General features: G+C 34.4%; 2 protein-coding genes across 2 annotated transcripts; both read right to left on the bottom strand.

The window, feature by feature from the left end:
- Positions 1-2,701: 2,701 nt before the first annotated feature.
- On the bottom strand, positions 2,702-6,091 carry LOC124891417 (the record flags this gene model as incomplete). Its single annotated transcript, XM_047403148.1, has 4 exons — positions 5,307-6,091; positions 4,717-5,084; positions 3,967-4,447; positions 2,702-2,918 (listed from the first exon to the last, which is right to left on the bottom strand). Coding segments are annotated over exons 1-4 (1,851 nt in total), but the record flags the coding sequence as incomplete, so codon positions are not given.
- Positions 6,092-12,208: 6,117 nt separating this feature from the next.
- Positions 12,209-15,154, bottom strand: LOC124891416. Its single transcript, XM_047403147.1, has 4 exons — positions 15,120-15,154; positions 14,876-14,897; positions 13,612-13,687; positions 12,209-12,636 (listed from the first exon to the last, which is right to left on the bottom strand). The coding sequence occupies exons 1-4, from the start codon at positions 15,152-15,154 to the stop codon at positions 12,209-12,211; spliced, it is 561 nt and encodes a 186-aa protein (XP_047259103.1).
- Positions 15,155-17,391: the final 2,237 nt, after the last annotated feature.

Here is a 17,391-nt window from a genome sequence, read left to right as displayed (position 1 = left end):
AATGGTGCGTATACACGTGTATATATCTTCTATAGAAGTGTATATTTAACGTATACATGTGTATATGTTTTATAAATTAGCTTATATCTATATATATTGTAATGTATATATATTGTAGTATATTTTATAAGTAGTAGTATATATACATTGAATAGTGCGTATACACATGTATATATCTTCTATAGAAGTGTATATTTAACGTATACATGTGTATATGTTTTATAAATTAGTATATAACTATATCTATATATATTATAATGTATATATATTGTAGTATATTTTATAAGTAGTAGTATATATAAATTGTATGGTGCATATACACGTGTATATATCTTGTATATTTAACGTATACATGTGTATATGTCTTATGAATTAGTATATAAGTATATCTATATATATTATAATGTATATATATTGTAGTATATTTTATAAGTAGTAGTATATATACATTGAATGGTGCGTATATATGAGTAATTGACTAATTGTGTATTTGTGTATATATTTTTTAAATTCTAATGTAGTATATACTATATTTATAGTGTATATATATTATTTAACGTATTTATAATGTATATAGGTGGGTATATGTAATGCATATTGAAAGAAAGTTTTTTTTTTTAAAATATTTTTGGACGGGTTTGACCAGATTTTGGTGAATTTGATCGGGTTGGGTTAATTGGGCCGGGTTAGGGTGGGTTTTAATTTTTTTACTGTTTGGCCCGGCCCGGCCCGTCTAGCGCCAAAACCGGCCCTCAACCCGGTTAAAATAGAAGGGCCGGTTCCGGGTTGGCCCGGCTTGGCCCGTTTGACACCCATACATGGCGGGCACGTAAATGTTAGTGACTACCATATGTTTAACACCTATATCTTATTATATCTAAAATGTCCTTATGTTAATGTTAGTGACTACTATATATTTAACACCTACAGCTTAAAATATCTAAAATGCCCTTTTGTTAATGCTAGGGGTCGTTTGGTTGGAAAACAATTAATTCTGGAATTAATTTTTCCATCCTCAAGGAAGGATAAAAAGAACACTACAATCCCGCGATAACTAATCTCAGAATGAGTTATTTCATCTAATGTATCTTCATTGGATGCATTATCCATCTCGACGGATTCAAAATAAAACAAAGTTGTATCAAAAGCTAATTATGTTTGTTTTCTTCCGATTTAAAATTTAAATAGTATTCTTATCTTTTACAATATTAAAAAATAATTTAAAAATCCCTACTACTTCATGTGATATAAAATTAAGCATGCTGTAATTAAGGAAAAAGTACTCTTTTTGGACCAAAAATCAAAAGTAATCATTATTTGTGTTATCCGAGCAATAATTGAATCAACTTTAGTTTGTTTTTCTCATCCAATGAAATTAAAATAAAACATAAATATTTGGTGTTTTTTATCATTTAAGAATCCAGAATGATGCAATGTACAAGCAATAAAACACACTATAAACTAACATTACACAGAAATCAAATTAATTTACCAAATACCCATAAAATTACATTATTTCTTGGCATTTTTCGTATAGTGTCACGACCTAACACTTTTGTTATTATCACTGGTATTTCTCTTTTTACCACAATTTAATTACAAAGAGAAATAATAAGATAATTAATATGAAAGTAAAAAATAATACACAGCAAATAGCAAGTAACAAAAATCGCAGGAAAAGAAATTACAGAATTAATACTATAGCTATTAGAATGGATGAACAACAAGACCGTTAGACAACACACTCGTTCTTACTAATCTTCTATCATAATGTATATTCTTGAATCGACAATCTCTTATCTAAAATTATGTCTTCAATGAACCGTAAATCTTATCTAATTAACCTTTTCCAATGCTTCTTCTATTTACTATCTATCCCCTAAGACCATTCATATATATATATATATATATATTGCCGACCTTTTACACAATCAGTAGATAAAAACAAAAATATAAAATTTATAAAATACAAAACCAACTGTACTAGTAATCTAGCAAATGGCAAAGAGATGTATAAAAGACCAAAAATATTGCATGCAGTGTGCATGGCGGGCAGGTAAATGTTAGTGACTACCATATGTTTAATGCCTACAACTTAAAATATCTAAAATGCCCTTATGTTAATGTTAGTGACTACCATACGTTTTAACACCTACAACTAAAAATGTCTAAAATGCTCTTATGTTAATGTTAGGGGTCGTTTGGTTGGAAAACAAGTAATTTTGGGATTAGTCATTCCATCCTCAAGAAGGGATAAGAAAAATACTAAAATCCTGGGATAACCAATCTCGGGATGAGTTATCCCATGCATTTTGTCTCAATCAAATATGGAAATAAGCTCCTTTTCTAAATTAATCTCGGAATTGGTTGTCCTTATACCTCCTACCAAACGACCCGCAGTGACTACCATATGTTTAACGCCTACAACTTAGAATATCTAAAATGTCCTTATATTAATGTTAATGACTACCATATGTATAACACCTACAGCTTAAAATGTCTAAAATGCCCTTATGTTAAGTTACTTATGCTTAATAAGTACCTTAACGTTAACAGTGTCCGTGGATGAAGTGTAAGTATCACATGATTGAAGGAAGGTACTCCCTATTATCAGTTTGTAATCCTAAAAAATTTTTTGGGTTCCATATTTGCATGAACATCTAGTCCTCCATATTTGCCAACATATCACAATTGGCACCACCTGGATCATCATTCTCTGAATTGCATTTCTTCCATTGTTTCCCCACCAATCATTTAAGAAGCTTCTTACTGGTTTGCTTTGGTATTTGATACCCATAGGATGTCCAAAAGCTTTCCATAAGTAGCGTGCTGGTTCACTGACAATGAAAACATGCTTGATGGTTTCAGGTTGTGGATTATTACAGCATAGACATTCTTGTGGCCTTCGATCTCCATACCTGCATATTACATCATTAAAAGGTAATTTAGATTTGAGTAACCTCCAGGAAAGTAAAGAAAATTTGAAAGGGATACTATTATGCCAAACTCTTTTGGCCAAAGAATCCAACTCCCTGATGTCTCTGATGCTATTCCAAGCCGTTTTGTTTGTAAAGATACCATTACTTGCTGCATTCCAAAACATAAAATCCTTTCTGTTGTTAGCACCAATTTTGATGTTTGCAATATATTGTGTTAGCCAGATCGGGATAACTTCTTATAGTTTTTGAAGGTCCCATTCCCGATTAATGAAGAAATGATTTACCAAAGTTTTGGTAGAATGTCTTTGATTAGGACAATAGGATGCGAGTCCAGTTGTCCCACCAAAAACAACAATCCCCACTATGAATACTCCAGATCATATTAATCTCTGCTTTGCTTCTGATATTAGTAAGTGCCTTCCAAATATGAGAGTTACCAGAAACCCAAACTTTCGACACTGGATGAGCCGTCACACAATATTTATATTTTGTAAATTTGGCCCATAAAGAGTCCTGCTCCCTAAACCTCCACCATTTTTTCATATTTAAAGTCTCACAAATGTCAGACATACTTCTCACTCCTAATCCACCCTCATCCTTTGGGAAACAGATATTCTTCCAAGAACTCCAATGGTATTTATCTTTGTCAACAGATGTTCCCCACAAGAACCTGGCAAAGTGCTTTTCCATAAGTTTGATGATACTTTTAGGAGGTGTAAGAGCTGTAAGGGTATATATAGGAAGAGATTGTAACACATGTTTTATCAGGATCGTTTTTCCACCGTATGAAAGCACATTGCTCTGCCATCCACCAAGTCTTTTGATAAATTTAAAGAGCATTTTCTCAAAATATTCGGGCCTTTTTCTACCAATGTAGATAGGACATCCAAGGTACTCAAAAGGAAAATCTTTATTCAGGAATCCAGTAGCACTTCTAATCTTATTGATTCTTGTAGGCCCTGTCCCTACAGCAGTGAGAAAAAAATATTTTTTAGCATTCATTCTTTGTCCAGAACTCTTTTCATACCTGTGTATCTGCTTCATGATCATTCTGATGGATTTGGTATTTCCACTAGTGAAGATGACGATATCATCGGCATATGAGAGATGATTGATGACTGGTCCTCTAACAGGCATTGAAAATGGTAAGAAATGTTCACTGTGAATAAGGTTATTAAGTAATCTAGATAACACTTCTGCGGCGATGATAAATAGAGAAGGGGACAAAGGGTCACCTTGCTTGAAACCTTGAGTGGAAGTAAAGAAACCCTTTCTAGTTCCATTCAGAATAATCGAATACCAAACATTACTGATAGTACCCATAAAAAGATTGATGACGTCCATACTGAAACCAAATTTATTCAAAACAGAGACAATAAAAGACCAAGATATTCGATCATAAGCTTTATCCATATCTAATTTGATAACCACATTACCCCCTTTGTTTTTAGACTTAATACTTTGGACAATTTCTTGTGTCAACAGAATGTTCTCAGTAATAAGTCTACCTTTTAAGAAGCCACTTTGATTTTCAGAAATCATGCTAGGAAGTAAAGGATTAAGTCTCTTAGATAAGATCTTAGTAATAATTTTACATGAAAAATTACTTAGACTAATAGGTCTTAAGTCAGAAAAATAACGGGATTATCAATCTTCGGGATAAGAATTAACAAGGCATGTGTAAAGAATTTAGTTAGTTTTCCTTTATGAAAGTAAAACTGAACAAATTCTACCACATCCTTTTTAATTATGTCCCAACATAATTGAAAAAACTTACCTGAAAATCCATCTGGTCCTGCTGTGCTATCAGGATTCATGTCGAAAACAGCTTCTCTAATTTCATCCTCTTGAGGACATTTTGAGATGTTGATATTATCCTCATACGTAATGCATTCTGGAACAACCTCCAGGATGTTGGGATCAACTATGCTCGGAGTAAGATTAAACATATGCTCATAATGTTTGACAGCAGCCTTCCCAATCTTCTCATCACCAGATATCCATTTACCTTTCTTGTTTTTGATTCTTTGAATGCATAGCCTTCTTCTTCTTTCTCCAATGACAGAATGAAAATATTTGTTGTTAGAATCACCCTCTTCAAACCACCTGGTTCTTGCCTTTTGTTTCAGTAAAGAGTCTTGCTTGCTAAATCAGTACACATGTTCTGCATGCCTGTTATTTAGCGTGTGTCTACTGTCCTCAGTTCTGTTAATGATATCCAAGTCCCTAGATACTGAACTTTAGCCTGCCAAATTTCAGTTTGTTCATTAACATCCCCTATTTAATCCCTAGACCATTGTGTTAAGTCTTTTTCCTAGCCTTTTCAGCTTATATTGTGATCTCCACATGGTGTTGCCATTTAAATACTTGCTCCACTCAGTCGAAACCACGTTTTTAAAATCACTGTGGGTGATCCAAAAGTCCAAGAATTTGAAGTACTTGTAACCATTGTTTAGTTCATTATTACACTTCAGTAGTATTGGTCTGTGGTCAGACCCGGTCCTGGCCATGTGCTTCACAATATTGTTGGAATATTTTTGAGCCCACAAATCATTTATAAAGACACTATCCAATCTCTTCCAAATCCTCTTGCAAGGACTCCAATTGTTACACCAAGTGTATTTAGACCCAGTATAACCAATGTCCGTCATGCCACAAGAGTCCATGCACTCCATGAAATCAAAACTTTTGGAGTTTCTATGAGGAAGTCCTCCCAGTTTTTCTTCAGGATGCAGTATGACATTAAAGTTGCCACCTATACACCATGGCATAGTAATGATCTTATTCAGGTTTTCTAAGCTATTCCAAAGCTCTTTTCTCTCGACTTTGGTACATTTAGCATGTACAACAGTAACATAAAAGTTTTCACTATTCTGATTCTTTCTAATCTTCATAGTAATATGTTGTTCATGATTTTGAATGAGGGATACGATGCAGTTATCCCTCCCAAAACACCACAACTTACCAGTAACATTGGTTGTGCAGTGATCAAAACCCAAAAATCTTTTGTAACCTTCTACTTTGTTCATATTGACCATAGGTTCAGAAATAGCCACCATATCAACTTTATTCTTGTAAACAAGTCTTTTGAGTCTTTGAATGGCCTTTTTAGATCTCACGCCTCTAATATTCCATATGATTGCACTGATCATGGAGAGATATCTTGATTGGTATAAGTTTTAGCCTTTCTTGACTACTAGTGTTAAACATATAGTAGTCACTAACATTAACATAAGGACATTTTAGATATAATAAGATGTAGGTGTTAAACATATGGTAGTCACTAATATTTACGTGCCCGCCATGCACACTGCATGCAATACTTTTTGTCTTTTATACACATCTTTGCCATTTGCTAGATTATTAGTAGAGTTGTTTTTGTATTTTATAAATTTTATATTTTTGTTTGTATTTACTGATTGTGTAAAAGGTTTGGCTATATATGAATGGTTTTAGGGGATAGGTAGTAAATAGAAGAAGTATTGGAAAGAGTTAATTAGATAAAATTTACGATTCACTGAAGATATGATTTTAGATAGTAGATTGTCGATTCAAGAATGCGATAGAAAATTAGTAGGTATATGATTGTGTTGTCTAACGGTCTTGTTTTCCATCCGTACTAATAGTTATAGTATTAATTCTGAAATTTCTTGTCCTGCGATTTTTGTTACTAGCTATTTGTTGTGTATTGGTTTTTACTGTCATATTAATTATGTTATTATTTCTCTTTGTAATTAAATTGTGGTAAAAAGAGAAATACCAGTGATAATAACAAAAGTGTTAGGTCATGACACTATAAGCAAAATGCTAAGAAATAATGTAATTTTATGGGTGTTCTGGTAAATTAATTTGATTTCTTTGTAATGTTAGTTTATAGTGTATGTTTTATTTCTTGAAAATTAAAAGATAAAAAAAACAAGGATATACAAATAGTTAATTAGTGTAACCGTATGTGTCTCGCACGTGTAATATTTGATTATTTAAAGTTAAATGATTTTATCTATTACGAAGATTTTTTAGTGAAGTGTAAAAAATTCAAATCACTTTTCAAAGATCTTTCACACTTTAATATAATAATGTAAATATAAACATATATTATTTTGTGAGCACATGTATATTTTACCATCAAAAATTTCAAATGATTGATGGATCATCACTAGCTAGCATATAAAAGTGACTAACTTAAACCATTAAAAACCCTCAAAATGGGATGTGGTGGAGTACTTGATGGCTGTTTTGGAGTGGGTAGCTTGAGGGAGTAATTTGGTGGCAGTTTCGAAATTTTTTATGTGAGGGAGTAATTTGATACTAGTGGTAGGTTTATTGAAAAACGTGAGTGGGGTTAATGATTTTATAATAGTAGTATTGAGAATTTTAGGTGACATGAGGAACGGGTATTAAAGTTTAGGATTAATTACTATTTGATTTTTGTGTGTTCGTAGGGATATGGTGGTTCGACAGTTTGGGACAGTGGATTTAGTAGTGCTTTTTCATTGGATTAGGCTTAGTTTTGGGGGGAATGAAACGTGGCAAAGGCATATAAGTTAAGAGTTTGATTTATTTTATGTTGGTTTCTTATTATGGAAAGGTTTTATCATAACTATATTTGATTAATTTTTAATTCCTAAATATTTGGAAAAAATAGTGAAAAAGACGATTTTGTCTAAAGAAAATACTTTTAATAATGAAGGGCAAAAAGTTCAAACAATATTTCTAAAACACTTCACACTTTTAATATATTATAGATTATAGATAAATTATAGATTATAGATACAGATTAAAAATTATAGATTATTGATCAAAGCAATTTCATTGGATGAGAAAAAACAAAATAAAGTCGATTCAATTATTGGATTATATTTCATGGAGTCAAAGTTATTGAAGTATACATCAACCAGTGCGCCAAGGTGCACTTTCATTCATCTTTGGGTGCACTATTAGTAATATTTTTATTTCTCAAGGTATATACACATATATAAAAATATTTTTTTTTTACGTTAACGGGTGCATGTGAGCCCCCACCTATACATGTGGGTTTGCCTATGTATTTAGTGGTTGTTTTCATAAATATTTTGATTAAATTAACAAGAAAAGAAAGTATAGTATTTTCATTTGAAAAAAATTGAAAAACTTTCCAGCGTTTCAATGAAAATCTATTTTTCATCATGCATTTTTTTAAGTGAACCGATTCGTTGAAAAATGGATAGAAAAATATATCATGTTTATAACACACATTTTCCATTTTGATTCAATGTGAAAAGAGACTACTATATGAGGATATATTATTGTTGTAAAAAAAAGCCTCAATAACGACCAACATATATTTGAAAACATACACAACATTATTCAATTTGCTCTAACAATAATTTTGAAGTAACCTTCATTAGTAACCGATTTAGAATAGGTACTTTTCTAATATATGAAAAATTTATTTGGAGCACAACATTATTTAATTTGCTCAAATGATAATTTTGAAATAACCTCATAATTTTGAAATTACCTCATTAGTAACCTGTTTAAAATAGATACTTTTCAATAGATGAAAAATTTATTTGGAAATATACACAACGTTCTTTAATTTTGAACTAACCTTCATTAGTAACCTGTTTAGAACAGGTACTTTCCAATATATGAAAAATTTATTTGAAAACATACACAACATTATCTAATTTGGTCGAACGATAATTTTAAAATAAGTAACTTGTTTAAAATAGATACTTTCCAATATATGAAAAATTTATTTGAAAACTTAGATAATATTCTTTAATTTTGAAATAACCTTCATTAGTAACCTGTTTAGAATAGGACTTTCCAATATATGAAAATTTTATTTTTGAAAACATACACAGTATTATTAAATTGGATCGAATGATAATTTTGAAATAACCTTTATTAGTAACTCTTTTAGAGTAAGTACTTTAAAAAAATTATAAGGCTACATATTATTTATCTTAAACTTAGCAACACAATATTATTTAACTTGCTTAGAAATGCAACATTATTAAACGATAATTCCAAGATAATCTTATCTGATTAACTCTTTCCTGCTTCTTCTATTTACTATCTATCCCCTAAGACCATTCATATATATATATATATATTGCCAACCTTTTACACAATCAGTAGATAAAAACAAAAATATAAAATTTATAAAATACAAAACCAACTGTACTAGTAATCTAGCAAATGGCAAAGAGATGTATAAAAGATCAAAAATATTGCATGCAGTGTGCATGGCGGGCAGGTAAATGTTAGTGACTACCATATGTTTGATGCCTACAACTTAAAATATCTAAAATGCCCTTATGTTAATGTTAGTGACTACCATACGTTTAACACCTACAACTAAAAATGTCTAAAATGCTCTTATGTTAATGTTAGGGGTCGTTTGGCTGGAAAACAAGTAATTTTGGGATTAGTCATTCCATCCTCAAGAAGGGATAAGAAAAACACTAAAATCCTGAGATAACTAATCTCGGGATGAGTTATCCCATGCATTTTGTCTCAACCAAATATGGGATAAGCTCCTTTTCTAAATTAATCTCAGAATTGGTTGTACTTATACCTCCTACCAAACGACCCGTAGTGACTACCATATGTTTAACGCCTACAACTTAGAATATCTAAAATGTCCTTATATTAATGTTAATGACTACCATATGTATAACACCTACAACTTAAAATGTCGAAAATGCCCTTATGTTAAGTCACTTATGCTTAATAAGTACCTTAACGTTAACAGTGTCCGTGGATGAAGTGTAAGTATCACATGATTGAAGGAAGGTACTCCCTATTATCAGTTTGTAATCTTACTGTTGTCATGACAACAACAATAACAAATTCAGTGTATTCCCACAAAGTGAGGTCGTGGGGGGGGGGGGGTTAGATATACGCAGTCTATGCTGCTACCTCCGAAGATGTATAGAGGATGTTTCCGACTCAAGATAAAGAATAGTAGACAAAGGGATGGATGACATAACAGAAATAAGGCATAAGGAATAGTAAAATATAAATCAGAGAAATACGAAATACGAGATCCAAGGCAATACGAAATAAGAAAATAGGAACTGAGAAATTATGAATGGGACAATCGCGTAGAAGTAACAAACACTCACAAACCATAGACACCTATGTACACAGACCTAATAATACTAGTCCGCTAGCCTTCTACCCTTATTTGCAACCTCCACACCTTACTATCTAGGGTCATGTCCTCAGTAAGTCGCAGCTGCTCCATGTCATATCTGATCACCTCCCTCTAGTATTTCTTTGGCCTACCTCTACGCCTCCCGAAGCCATCCAACGCAAGCCTATCACACCTACGAACTGAGGCATCCGCGTCCCTCCTTATCACATGCCCAAACTATTTCAGCCTTCTTTTCCGCATCTTGTCTTCCACCGAAGCAACTCCCATCTTCTCTCGGATAGTCTCATTCCTAACCTTGTCCCCTCTAGTAAGCCCACACATCCAACACAACATCCTCATTTCCACCACCCTCAATTTTTGGATGTGGGAGTGCTTGACTGGCTAACACTCTCTCCATACAACATGGCCGGATAGATTGCCACTCTATAGAATATGCCTTTAAGCTTAAGGGTTACCTTCTTATCACACAACACTCCCGAGGTGAGCCTCCACTTCATCCAACCTGCTCCAATACGATTAGTGACATCCTCATCAATCTCACCATTTTCTTGGATCATAGACCCAAGATACTTAAAACCTATCTCTCTTACAAATATCCTGGGAGTCCAACCTCACCACTACATCGTCCTCCTGCCTCAAGTCACTAAATTTGCATTCCAAATACTCTGTCTTAGACCTACTAAACCTGAATCCCTTAGACTCAAGGGTTTGCCTCCAAACCTCCAATTTATCATTCACGCCCCTCCATATTTCATCAATCAGTACTATATTACCTGCAAATAACATACACCAAGGCACCTCGCCTTAAATACTCTACGTCAATACGTCCATCACCAAGGCAAATAGGAATGGACTAAGAGTCGATCCCTGATGCAACCTTGTCTCAATCGGAAAATGCTCTGAACCTCCTCCCGCCGTCCTCCCACTGGTCTTCCCTCCATTGTACATGTCCTTAATAGCTATGATGTACTCCACTTGGACCCCTCTCACCTCCAAGAACCTCCAAAGAACCTTCCTCAGTACTTTATCATATGTTTTTTCCAGGTCGATGAACACCAAGTGTAAGTCCCCCTTTCTTTCTCTATACTGCTCCACCAATCTTCTCACTAAGTGGATTTCCTCTGTCGTCGAGCGACCAAGCATAAATCCAAACTGATTCTCCAAAACGGACACGGCCTTTCTCAATCTCCTCTCAACCACTCTCTCTCAAATCTTCATAGTGTGACTCAACAACTTAATACCCCTATAATTGTTGCAACTCTGAATGCCACCCTTGTTTTTATATAACGAAATCATCATGCTCTATCTCCAAGCCTCAGGCATTCTCGCTGTCTTGAAAATACCATTAAACAAATCCGTCAGCCACCTTACACCTGCCTCACCAGCAAACTTCCAAAAATCTACCGGAATCTCATCTGGCCCCGTCGCTCTACCTCTCCGCATTCTACGAATAGCCTCTTTGACCTCCTCAACCTTAAAACGCCTACAATATCTAAAATCATGGCTCTCCTCCGAGTTCTCCAACTCTCCTAACTCAAAGTCTTTATCCTCCTCCCCGTTTAAAAGTCTATGAAAGTACTCCTGCCATCTCTTCTTAATGTGAACATCCTTCACCAGAACACTACCATTTTCCTCCTTTATTGCAGTTCACTTGATCTAGGTCACGAACCTTCCGCTCCCTGGCCTTTGCAAGCCTATATAACCTATTTTCTTCTCCTTTCTCTTTTAACCCCACATACAAGATCTCAAACGCTACTGACTTAGTGGCTGTAACTGCTAACTCAGCCTCCCTTCTAGATACCTTGTAAGTCTCTCTATTCACCCACTTCTCTTCTTCATCTTTACTCTCAATCAACTTAACATACGTCTCCTTCTTAGTCTCCACTTTCTTCTTTACATCTTCATTCCACCACCAGTCACCCTTATGCCGACCTGCCCAACCTCTCGAAACACCCAACACTTCTCTAGCTGTCTCCGTGATGCAGCTGGCAGCCCTATCCCATATAACATCCTCATTTCTCCTACATTCCCATGCCCCCATACCATCCACATTTTGCCCTATTTCCAGTGCACTTTCTGGCGACAAGCTACCCCACTTAATTCTAGGTCGACCCTCTCCAGCCTATTTCTTCTTGCTCTTCTTGATAGAAAAGTTCATCACAAGAAGCCTGTGCTGGTCCGAGAGGTGCTCACTCAGAATGACCTTATAGTCCTTACATAGCATCCTATCCCCCGTCCTAAGTAGCAGAAAGCCGATTTGAGTCTTGGCTATCGCGCTTCGGAAGGTAATCAGGTAATCCTCCTTCTTCGAAAAGCTCGAATTTACTAGCACCAGCCTAAAGGCCCTCGCAAAATCTAACAGGGCAGCTTCCTCGCCATTTCTATCACTAAAGATAAAACCACCATGCATATCATTATAGCCTCCCGGTAAGACCCTAATGTGCTCATTAAAGTCACTTGTTATGACGATCTTCTCCGAACTAAACACACCTCTCACCACCTTGTCCAAATTCTCCTTAAATCTCGCCTTACCTCCTCTTTCAAGCCTACCTGCGGCGCATAAACACTATATACATGCAACTTAAAACCCCCAATGACCAACTTAATTTTTATCAACCTATTACTGACCCTCTTAACCTCCACGACATGTCCTCTAAGATCCTTATCCACTAAGATGCCAACTCCATTCCGATGCCTCTCACTCTCTAAGTATCAATACTTGTACCCATCCATATCCCTAGCCTTAGATCCTATCCACCTAGTTTCCTGAACACATGCAATATTAATCATCCTCTTCTTAAGAATCTTCACAAACTCTACAGACTTACCCTACAGTGTCCCAATGTTCCAAGACCTTACCCTCAACCTATCTTCTATTGTCTCTCACCTCCCTCTAACACCCTTCCCCGACTCAGCCCTAACACCTGACCTATACCCGTCTGCCCTCTCCCCTCACCCCCTCCTAAAATTGCCCCTACCCCCAACCCCCTCAGACATGATCCTACTCCACCATCGACCCCTCCAGCCACTACTCAAACACCAAAACAAAGCCTTAGGGCAATAATCCAACGGATAAATCCACCTTTTGGAAATAATAAGAAAAGGCATGTATAAAGTACACTATCCGACCTAGCAGCTAGAACATACACAACAAAATTCACCAATAATCAAAGCATCCAGACACCAAAAACTCACAAGCAATAGGGAATAAGAACATAAATAAATTGGAAACAAAAGACAAGAAATAAGCAAGAGACAAACATGAAAACTAGAAACAAACAAATAAACAAGAAGGAAACAAGAAACAAAATAGTTCAAAGTAACCAAACAATAGGAACAGATTAGATATTAAAGTATAGATATCACCGGTAAGATTGCGCGCTGCTGGTTTCCAGCAATTTTGATGTTGAAATTGGTTGCCGAAAAAAATTCTTAAAAAAAAAGGTCGTTGGTGCTTCGTCGGAGTGTTGCCAGAGCATCTTCTGGGTATTGCCGGGATCTAGACGCCTGTTGATGTCGTCCGACCTGTTTGGACACTACTGCACAGTTGAAACGTTGCCAGAGTCGAGCCGGTGGACAACCTTAATTCCACCGGTGATACCTGTGAAGAGACATCAACAAAGGGGAGGGAGAGGGTGAACGATAGAGAGAATAGAAAGGAGAAAGAAACTTAGGAGAGGGGTTAACCTTACCTGTTGCTATCGCCGGCGTCGGAGTTCGCCGGTCCAGTGAAGTTGATTGTTATAGGTGAAAAAGTTAGGGTGAAGGTTGTTGTTGTAATGTTACGGAGGAGAGAGAAAAATCTTTACAACAGCCAAGCTTTAAAAAAATATGTTTTCAAATGTTTCACGTGAAAAATTAAAATTTAAAAATTACTAAAAAACAATCATTCTATATATGTGAAATGGACCCCCCCAAAAAAATAATTCAAACAAATTGAAACAAAAGTACAAACAAATGGAGCGCAATAAGATTGTTCACATGATTGTCTATCTGATGGGCCCAGGTCCAATGATAGAGATACTTCATCTCATTTTTTATAAGCTAAAATAACATAAACATACACCTGAACTTATCATATTTACACAAATTTCCATTTTTATAAAGTAATATAAAAAATTTCAGCTAATTATGTATCTTCGATGGATGTATCAGAGAGCTAATTATGTATCTTGACAGATTCAAAATTAAAAAAAACATATCGGATGCTAATTATGGATCTTTTAAAAGAAAAATGTATCTTCATTGGAAGCATATAATGACTCAAGACTACCCTCCAGTCGTCACACGGTGCTTAGAACAACAATTGATCCCAAGGTAACTCTTAACAACTGAAATAAATACATAAGATCAAAACAAAATAAGCAGAAGATAAATTTTCAGCTAAACATCTTCAAAATAGACTATTAAAATGATTACAACAAAACCAAAACTGAAATTCAATACATTAACTCTACTAACTGTCTATGAAGCCTCTACTAGTATTGACTATAGGTAGCTGGGACGTGACTCCAACTACCACTAATCAATACATATGAGTAAGAAATTAAAGTACATGAATAATATTTAGGAAGACTCATCATCTGCTGACTGGAATCTGCAACTATCTGATCGTGATATCTGGACTACAACTGGTACCTATATTATTAAACAATATAGCACATAGACGTTTATGTGAATCAGTACTTTTGGAATGTACTGAGCATATGGGTGTGAATGCATACGTAAAATAATGATTTAATGTACATATAAACTTTTAAACAATGCATGCTAAGTGTAAATGACTCACCTTAGGCTTAAATGAAACAAAGCTGTAAAATCATAAACATGAGTTATGAAGCATAAGAATAACTTTGTGAGCCATAACACTTGGTTCTAAAAATATTCTATTTTTCTTTCTTTTAGAAATTTCTTCTAACCGACATAATCCATGTGAGCTGTCATGGAGTCCAACGTCTTACCTACGTTGGGGAGAACTTTTTTACCCTTGTCATCGGAATAGAACTTCTTATCTTAAGTGATCACTGTCTTACCCACTATGGACAATCTTAAACCTACGGTGGCGCATAGTTCTGTGCATGAGACCTTTGGAATCATACCCAACTCGGTGCTAAATTCTACTCTCATTCTTATGCTCGAACTTTACGAAATTCACCTTAAAATAACACAAGGGTTTATAATGAAACCAATTATGCTTTTCTTTCTTTAATCATGATCAAGATGAACAATGTGGATTCCTTACCTTTGCTTAGGGTCAAAAGATCAATTCTTTTCTTTAAATCTTGGCAAACAATTATCAAAGAAACTTAAGACCATAGTTTTCTTGAAATCTCAAACTCATTCTTGATATGGACTTATCAAATAAAAAGAGCATAATCTTCTTAAAATCTCAACACTTAAACTGTGGGCTTAAAATTCATGCTAAGCTCATGAAAATTCATAACAAAACTTTATGCTCAATGTCATTCTTGAAATCATTCAACAATATCAATTCATAAGAACAAAATGCAATTCATGATATAAATCTTCAATTCAAAGCATAAGCAGGTAATATGGACATGCACTTCAATACTTAAATCACTTTTAAATTTTTGGGTATGAACCCTAATATGAAATTCATGAAATCTTAACTTAAAACAAGTTTTGGGCAAAAGGATGAAAGAGGATCCTTGTTCATAATCCCACATACCTTAATAGGTTTGATTTGATGTAGAGAACTTGACTTGGAAACCTTGGAAATGTTCTTGAAAGCTTTTCTTGGAATTCTTGAACTTAAGAACTCAAATTCTTGTTTATCTTGAAGATATTGTAACAGAGTTTTGAATTTCTTGGATGGAGGAATCTTAATTCATTGATTGTATTAAAGAAAATTTGTTGAAGTTCTTGGTGTTCTTGAGGGGGGCTAGCATTTTCTTGGAGAGAAAAAGATGAATAAGAATGAGTATAATGCTTTTGAGGGCTGAAATTAAGTGTTATAGGCAGATTTGGGTGAGGGGAAGTGACCAAAATTCCCCTAGACTCTTAAGGAACTGAAATAGCTTGTGAAACAATTTCGTTACGCAATGTTCATCGCGTCGCGTTCCAATCGCATCGGTTTACTGCCTTACACGAAAAATGTCATAACTTTTCGCTCGGGTATCGGATTAAGGTGAAATCGGTATGGTTCGAAAGCTAATTCAATTATCTATAATTTGGTGGATTTTGAGCTTTAACATTTTACGTATGTAAAAAGTTATATACGTTTAAAGTAGACCCTTGTAGAATCAAATACCAAACTTCGGGTGAATCAAAGGTTCTAAGCTCAACTTTGTTCTAAGTACTTCCTATGAACATTTTTCATCTTTAAAGTACATCAAACATGAGAATAAAGATCCTGAAACTTATATTCACATGAAAATCATTTGAATTAGAACTTACACCATGTAGGAATGACGGTTATAATTCTAGCGCGAAAATACGGGGTGTTACAACGCATTATGTATCTCAACGGATCCATAATTAACAAAGTTGTATTGAGAGTTAATTATGTATTTTTACAAAGTTTCTAAAACTTCAAATGACTATAATGCCCTTATATCAATGTTGGCATAAATATCACCTTCCATGAAGCAAGAAACATCACTTGTTCAATTATATTATCTTTGAGATAAATTAATTAATAAGTTAAGACGGTTTCTCTTAAGCAGGTTTTTCTCTTTATTGCTCTCTTTGTTGAAATTTCAGTTTCTAAACTTACTTTTACCACTCTTCTATCTTTGAAATAATTTGTGTATATTAATTATTCTAATTATTATAATTATAATTGAATAATGTGCAGTTAATCAGTGTTGGAGTCCTAAAGTGATGGCTTTAAGAGAGTTACCATTTGATATTGCAAAGATGAAAGTAAAACTATCTTTACTTGGTAATGGTCTTACTTGTTATCGATTTTGCAACGACGATAGCGATTACGCTGATGGGGCTATTTGTAGACGTTGTGTCTACAATTATTTTACTCCGAATTGTTGTTTAATATTGTTTTAACAAATGCGCTTTTAATGGTGAAGATTATTGTGGAAGTATCATTCGAGCGATTTAAATAATGTTGTGTTTCTAAGTAAGTTAAACAATAAGCGCGTTGTTATTGGTGAAGTATGCTTGAAGAGCACAGATTATATTTACTGCGTGCAAAGGATGAATGTAATTGCTATTATATGCTTGATATGCCTTTGTGTATATTCAAGCATTTTAAATAATGTTGTGTTTCCATGTTTGTATAATAAGAAGATAACTACGTAACCTAGCTAGTTTTCCAGATATTGGGGA

This window comes from Capsicum annuum, unplaced genomic scaffold (genome assembly GCF_002878395.1).
Source record: "Capsicum annuum cultivar UCD-10X-F1 unplaced genomic scaffold, UCD10Xv1.1 ctg3502, whole genome shotgun sequence".
NCBI classification, from domain to species: Eukaryota; Viridiplantae; Streptophyta; class Magnoliopsida; order Solanales; family Solanaceae; genus Capsicum; species Capsicum annuum.
The sequence above is the reverse complement of the archived record's forward strand: the minus strand, read 5'-3'. Positions and strand labels throughout refer to the sequence as shown.

Coding starts and splice junctions, on each gene's coding strand:
- LOC124891416 (XM_047403147.1), bottom strand. CDS start 15,154: ATGCGCCACCGTAGGTTTAAGATTGTCCATAGTGG. Junction 14,898..15,119: donor TTTAAGATTGTCCATAGTGG/GTAAGACAGTGA, acceptor ATGATTTTACAG/CTTTGTTTCATTTAAGCCTA. Junction 13,688..14,875: donor TTGTTTCATTTAAGCCTAAG/GTGAGTCATTTA, acceptor GTCTCTTCACAG/GTATCACCGGTGGAATTAAG.